The sequence below is a fragment of the Rhincodon typus genome, chromosome 6 (assembly GCF_021869965.1).
Source record: "Rhincodon typus isolate 14 chromosome 6, sRhiTyp1.1, whole genome shotgun sequence".
Lineage (NCBI taxonomy): Eukaryota > Metazoa > Chordata > Chondrichthyes > Orectolobiformes > Rhincodontidae > Rhincodon > Rhincodon typus.
In genome coordinates this window covers 2,300,821-2,307,955 of record NC_063337.1, presented here as the reverse complement: position 1 = coordinate 2,307,955, position 7,135 = coordinate 2,300,821, and the positions used below count along the sequence as shown (strand labels likewise).

The 7,135-nt window shown below is 46.9% G+C and overlaps 1 protein-coding gene across 1 annotated transcript in view; it reads left to right on the top strand.

Moving 5' to 3' along the window:
- Positions 1 to 2,784: 2,784 nt before the first annotated feature.
- LOC109912084 (secreted frizzled-related protein 2-like) overlaps positions 2,785 to 7,135 on the top strand; it is a 5,818-nt gene continuing 1,467 nt past the window's right edge. Inside the window, exons 1-3 of the mRNA XM_048598179.1 lie at positions 2,785 to 2,962; positions 4,476 to 5,064; positions 6,510 to 6,590. Coding sequence (XP_048454136.1) covers positions 4,518 to 5,064; positions 6,510 to 6,590 — 628 coding nt within the window. The 5' untranslated portion in view covers positions 2,785 to 2,962; positions 4,476 to 4,517. The remainder of the gene's footprint in view (positions 2,963 to 4,475; positions 5,065 to 6,509; positions 6,591 to 7,135) is intronic.

Below are 7,135 nucleotides of genomic sequence, written 5' to 3'. Positions count from 1 at the left end.
GTGTGTGTGTGAATGTGTTTGTATGTGAGAGAATGTGTTTGTATGTGTGTGTGTGTGTGCGTGAATGTGTTTGCATGTGTGTGAATGTGTTTGCATGTGTGTGAATGTGTTTGTATGTGTGAGAATGTGTTTGTGTGTGTGTGTGTGTGTGTGAATGTGTGTAAGTGTGTGTGTGTGTGTGTGTGTGTGTGTCCACGCATGTGCATGCGGCCATGATGGGGAGTTTACAAGGGGTTTAGAATTTTATTTGGTCGAGTTTCCTTGATGTAGTTTAATTGTATGCCTGTAGCTAGAATCCAATGACCTGTAATAATTCTTGAAAAGTACCGAAACCTGACCTGTGCTGTCTATCTGCTTGGGTCTGAACATCAGATAGTTTGGAAATTTTATGCATTTCTTTTAAAATCTTTAACTTTTGAGACAACTTCGGGAATAGCTAGACTTGATTTCCAACCTGTTATCACAGTGAGACCTGACAGTCCCTAATCAGTCCTACTCCTCCTTTTACTATTGATGTGGAGGTGCTGGTATTGGGCTGGGGTGGACAAGGTCAGAAGTCCACGACACCAGCTTATATTTCAACAAGTTCAAGTAAAGCTGTTGAACTATAACCTGATGTTGTGTGACTTCTGATCCTCTTTCACTACTGATGTGCCCATAGAAGACTTTGGGATGAGAGATAGTAGGAACTGCAGATGCTGGAGAATCCGAGACAACAATGTGCAGGGCTGGATGAACACAGCAGGCCAAGCAGCATCATAGGAGCAGAGAGGCTGACGTTTCGGGCCTAGACCCTTCATCAGAAAAGGGGGAGGGGAAGGGGGTTTTGAAATAAATAGGGAGAGAGTGGGAGGCGGATAGAAGAGGGATAGAGGAGAGGATAGGTGGAGAGGAAACAGACAGGTTGAAGAGGCGGGGATGGAGCCAGTAAAGGTGAGTGTAGGGACTTTGGGATGTCCTTGTTTGTTAGACACTGGTCTGTATTGATAATCCCTCTTTGCTTCATTAAGGAGGAGAGCTGTTCCAAATTAGAAATGAGTTTAATCGAGTAAATAAGGAGAATCTGATGGCAGGAAGGTGGGTAAGCAGGGAGACCTAAATTGGAAGTAATTTGTGGTGCAGACGTGGCGACAGTGTTTATTCACATGGTGATTGCTATGGTTTGGAACATGCTGGAGATGGAAACAGATTCAGGAGGAATTTTCAAAGGGGGTGACTAGCTGCAGGAGAAGGAGTTGCGGGGATACACAGACAGAGGATATGGAGTGGGATTAATTAGATAGAATTTCAAAATGGCCAACCCATTAATAGGCTGAATGTCTTCCTTCTGTGCTGTATCTTTTTATGATTCATTTCCCATCCTCAGTCACCCTGCATGAGGGGAGGGTGTTTGACCTGGTGAGAATTTTATACACCTGAGACAGTATGTTTGCTGCTTGACTGTTCAGAGTCAGTAATGCTGGTGTGGGACTGTGTGAAGGAGACAGCAGTGAATGACAATCCCATTTTGTTTTTATTTATTCACAGGATGAGGGCATTCCTGCCTAGGCCAGCATTTATTACCTAGAGGACAATTAAGAATCAACCACATTGCTGTGGGTCTGGAGTTACATGTAGACCAGACCAGGTAAGGATGGCAGTTTCCTTCCCTAAAGGGCATTAGTGAACCAGAAGGGTTTTTCCTGACAATTGACAATGGATTCATGGTCATCATTAGACTCTTCAATTCCAGATATTTATTGAATTCAAATTTCACCATCTGCCATGGCAGGATTCGAACCCAGGTCCCCAGAACTTTACATGGGTCCCTGGATTGACAGTACAGCGATAATACCACTGGGCCAATGCCTCCCTGTAGCTTCATGGGCACTTGTTCCTAATGTGTCTCAGCTGAATTAAAATTTTTAATCTAATCTTGTGGAATTTGAACTCAAATTCTCTGGGTTGTGAATTTAGGTCCCAGGATTACAAACCTGGTGACAGACACATGCCCACTGTAGAAGGAGGGGATAGAGAAAAAGTTCAACTTTAAAGGTGATATACTAATCTCTCATGTGGGACTTTGTCAAAAGCCTTCTGAAATTTGAAGTAAACCACATCTACTGGCTCCCCTTCATCAACTCTACTCGTTACATCTTCAAAAAATTCCAGTTGATTTGTCGAGCATGAATTCCCTCTGTTAAAACCATGCTGACTCTATCTGATCCTGCCACTGTTTTCCAAGGGTTCTGCTATTAAATCTTTTATAATAGACTCTAGCATTTTCCCCTAATATATTCCCCTCAGCATGAAAAACTAAAAACATTTGTTTTCCTAACTAACTTGGTTAGTAGCCAGCAGAAGTTTCGTAATAAAGCTTCGAGCACAGTGTGGATCCAGAGCCTCATCAGTAATTCCCTGTAATTTAAGACAGGCTGGTTCCCCTGACAATGAGGCTACTTTCTGCACAGGGTACAGTGCAGATCAAGCAGAGAACTATCAGACTTTGTAGTAAGTTACAGAGGGATCAGTGTCCCTGTTAATTCCCAGCACAGAACCAGAATATCTGCTTTACTCAGAGTTCACTGAGAGCCCTGTCCTCTCCTCCACAGGTTTCCCTCAATTTCTCAAACATCATATTTACTGAGTTACAAGTCCCCCACATCCTCCCCACTCCTGTCTCCAGGCCTGGCAATAGCACAAACTATTAAACTAGCTCAAGCAAAGCAAGACAATGGGTGCCTGGCAGATGCAGAGCTGAGGGGAGATTTATTACCTGGTAATTTTCACTTCCACACTAAGCAACTCCCTCTTTCACAGAACCTCTAGGCTCCAACAAAGTGTTGGGAGAGTCAGCAGCTGCCAAGAGCTGTAAAGCCTGAGCTGGCAGCAGCTCCCAGTACAGAGCTGGAAAACTGTGGGGAAGCTGAACGGGGAACAGGACCGTCTCCGATGGTCAACAGGACACCGAAGATTTAGACAGGTACAAGATCAGGACCTGCACCATGCGTTATTGGAGCTCTCTGCCTCTCTCCTGCTCCCTCTTTCTCCACCTTCATTTGTCTGTCACCATTCCTCCAGTGGGTTTTTCCCTCACTCTGCCTCTTCCTTTGTGCTTGATCTTCCTCACTCTATCTCCCATGTTCTCTTTCTATCCCACACTCCGTTGATGATTCTGCTTTGTACTTTCTCCGCTCACTATTTTCCTACTAATCTCTGTGTTTATTGTTGTGTTTTGTTCTGTCTAAACCCCTCCTCTCACCTACTCTCTCCGTGTTTCTTCCTCCCTCAACCTTGCCATCTCTCCCTCCTTCTGAATTTTTCCCTATAGTTTTTGGCTTCTTTGTCTCTCTCTCTCTCTCTCTCCCTCTGTCTTTTCCCTTAGTCACATTCTCTTTCTCTCTCCATCACCGTCTCTGGCTCACTCTCTCAGTGTTCTTACCTTGACTGGAAAAGATTGAAACTCAAATGTATTAATAGATGCGGGGTATTAGTAAAAATTCAACAGTGGGAACCAGTCAAATAGTAACTCCAGTCGTTTGGAGAGACCGGATAGTGTGATGGGATCAGTATAGAGGTAGCTTTACTCTGTATCTAACCCCGTGCTGTCCCTGTCCTGGGAGTGTTTGATGGGGGCAGTGTAGAGAGAGCTTTACTCTGTATCTAACCCCATGCTGTCCCTGTCCTGGGAGTGTTTGATGGGGTCAGTGTAGAGGGAGCTTTACTCTGTATCTAACCCCGTGCTGTCCCTGTCCTGGGAGTGTTTGATGGGGTCAGTGTAAAGGGAGCTTTATTCTGTATCTAACCCTGTGCTATCCCTGTCCTGGGAGTGTTTGATGGTGACAGTGTCGAAGGAGCTTTAATCTGTATCTGACCCTGTGCTGTCCCTGTCCTGGGAGTGTTTGATGGGGACAGTGTAGAGGGAACTTTGATCTGTATCTAACCCTGTGCCGTCCCTGTCCCTGGGAGTGTTTGATGGGGATAGTGTAGAGGGAGCTTTACTCTGTATCTAAACCTGTGCTGCCGCTGTCCTGAGCGAGTGTGATGGGGGACAGTGTAGAGGAATCTTAACTATTGCTCCCTAAGCTCGGAGGAATGCTTGTTCTCTGGTGTTGGGATTCTCAGTCCTTTTGGCAGAAGGTGCGGATTTCCTTGCAGAATGAGGCTGGAACGTGGAACTTGCTGACTGAAGGGATTGTAGGAAAGCTGAGGTTGCTCAGTGAAAGAATCTGTTCTCATTCGCAGGGTCTACTAAGGAGAGAGAACAGGCCTTCAAAGTCTGGTGACAATTGTGGGACAACTGCTCTGAAATGAAAGAGCCAGTGTTCTCAGAGTCTTTCCTTGATCCCTTCCAAAAAAAAAGTCACACTTTCCTTTCTTTTCTCAGTTAATGCGTCTTCCAAAGTTGAAGGCTTTAACCTGATTGCTTTGATCTGTCCTTCAAACTGAAGAGGGCTTTACTGAATCAACAAACGTATCACACTTAATCTTTTCAGGGGCATCCAGCTAATTCGATTGGTCAAGAAGGAAGTCAAGCCATGCTCACACCAGTTGTCTATTGGTTGGAGAAGAGGCCATTGCTGCCTGGTCTGCAGATCCTGATGTTCCTCCTCCTCCTCATTTGTTCGGTTCAGACCCTCCATCCCGACGAGGCTGAAGGGTCCATCTTTGGCTTGGGATTCCCAGAGCCCGGGCGAACCAATTGCAAGCCCATCCCCCGCAGCATGGTGCTGTGCCATGGGGTAGGCTACAGCGAGATGAGGCTGCCCAACCTCCTTGGTCATGGGACCATGAAGGAGGTCTTGCAGCAAGCTGGCTCCTGGGTTCCTCTGCTCAACAAGCAATGCCACTCTGACACCAGGAGGTTCCTCTGCTCCCTCTTTGCTCCTGTCTGCCTTAATGAGCTGCAAGACTCCATCCAGCCTTGCCAATCCCTGTGCCAGGCAGTCAGGGATAGCTGCACCCCGGTGATGTCTGCTTTCGGCTTCCCTTGGCCTGACATGTTGGATTGTAACCGCTTCCCAGTTGACAATGACCTTTGCATCCCCTCTGCTACTTCCGAGGAGGACAGACGCCTGCATGAAGGTGAGTGTCACCCATCATTTCTCTATTCACTCAGGACCATTGACCTGAGATGTCAACTCTGTTTCTCTCTCCACAGATGCTGCTAGCCCCATATTTCCAACCATTTTCTCTTGAAAATAGTTGACACAAGTGATCTTGGCTTTTATAAATGGGGCATGAATTATATAAAAAAAAGTTATGGGTTTTGTTCATTCTTTCATAGCATCACTGGCAAGACCAGCATTTGTTGCCCATCCCTAACTGCCCCTTGAACTGAGTGACTTGCTCAGCCATTTCAGAGGGTGGTTAACAGTCATAGAATGATAGAATTTTACCGTACAGAAGGAGGCCATTCGACCCCTCATGTCTCTGCTGGCTCCTGAAAGAGCTACTCAGCTTAAGCCATTCTCCAGCCCTACCTCTACAGCCCTCTAAGTTAAATCACTTTCAACTACATATCCATTGCTGTGGCGTGGAGTCACATATAGGCCTAAACAAATCAGCATTTCCTTCCCTGAAGGACATGAGTTTACCAGATGGGTTTTTACAACAATCAATGATCATTTCATTGTCCCTATCAGGAAGACTAGCTTTCAATCCCAGATTTCACTAAATGAACTTAATTTCACCAGCTGCTATGAGAACCACAGAATCCCTATGGTGTGGAAGCAGGCCATTCCACCCATTGAGTCCACACTGACCCTTTGAAGAGCCTGAGGTGGCACGGTGGCTCAGCGGTTAGCCCTGCTGCCTCAGAGCCAGGGACCCGGGTTCGATTCCACCCTCGGGTGACTATCTGTGTGGAGTTTGCACGTTCTCCCCATGTTAGTGTGGGTTTCCTCCCACAGTCCAAAGATGCCCAGGTTGGGGGGATTTGACCGAGCTAAATTGTCTCATAGTGTGCAGGGATGTTGTGGGCAAGTCATGGGAAATGCAGGGTTACAGGGATAGGGGGAACCCAATGGTCTGAATGGCCTGCTCCCACCCTGTGGGGATTCTATGCTGTGATCGGATTGGACACCACCTCCCCAGAACATTAACTTGGGTCTCAGGATTATCTAGCTCAGTGACATGACCACGACGTCACGGATTCCCCTGAATATTCTGTCTGCTCCTGGCCATGCCCCACACTTTCAGAACGATGTGAAGGCTTTGGACTGTATGCAGGAAAGATTCACAAAAATGATACGCCAGGGAGTAAGAGGTTCCAGGAGGTGGTGTTGGACGAATGAGCAGGGCTGCTGCAATTTGTGTCCAATTTTGTGTCAAGTTGTTGACTCTTCAATGTCCTGTGGGGTCAGGATCAAACTGACTCCTGACAGCAGTGAGTGACCCTCCCAGTTCTGGATCTGCACGTAAGGACTGTCTGACGTGTCGTTTGCAGATTCTTGACAGTGGGGTCACGGAAGGTGTGTGTAACAGCAATATGGAAACCGCATTAATCAGCCACTTTTTTAATATTTCAGAACCCAAAATCTGTGATGCTTGTAAACCTGAGGAAGAAGCTGAGAGAAGCATTCTCGCACAATTGTGCAACAATGATTTCGGTAAGATTATGGGGAATACAGCAACCTTTTCACTCAGCAAAGGAAATGAAACCATTTCCGATTGCGTTTAAAGGGCAGCCCTAACGTAAGTCCCGGGGCAGTGATTTGAAACACAATATGGCTCTGAGCAATGAATGGAGGTCTCAGAGCAGATGGCTAAAATCTTGTTCAGAAAGGGAGTTTTATTAATTGTCAAAAAGGAACAAAGAAAAAGACAAACAAACACAGAGAATGCTGGTAAAACTCAGCAGGACCGGCAGCATCTGTGGAAAGAGAAACAGGGTTAATGTTTCGAGTCTGGTGTGACCCTCCTCCAAAGCTGAGGGAGTGCCACACTGTGGGAGGGTCAGTGCTGAGGGAGTGCCACACTGTCGGAGGGTCAGTGCTGAGGGAGTGCCACACTGTGGGAGGGTCAGTGCTGAGGGAGCGCCGCACTGTCGGAGGGTCAGTGCTGAGGGAGTGCCACACTGTCGGAGGGTCAGTGCTGAGGGAGTGCCACACTGTGGGAGGGTCAGTGCTGAGGGAGCGCCGCACTGTCGGAGGGT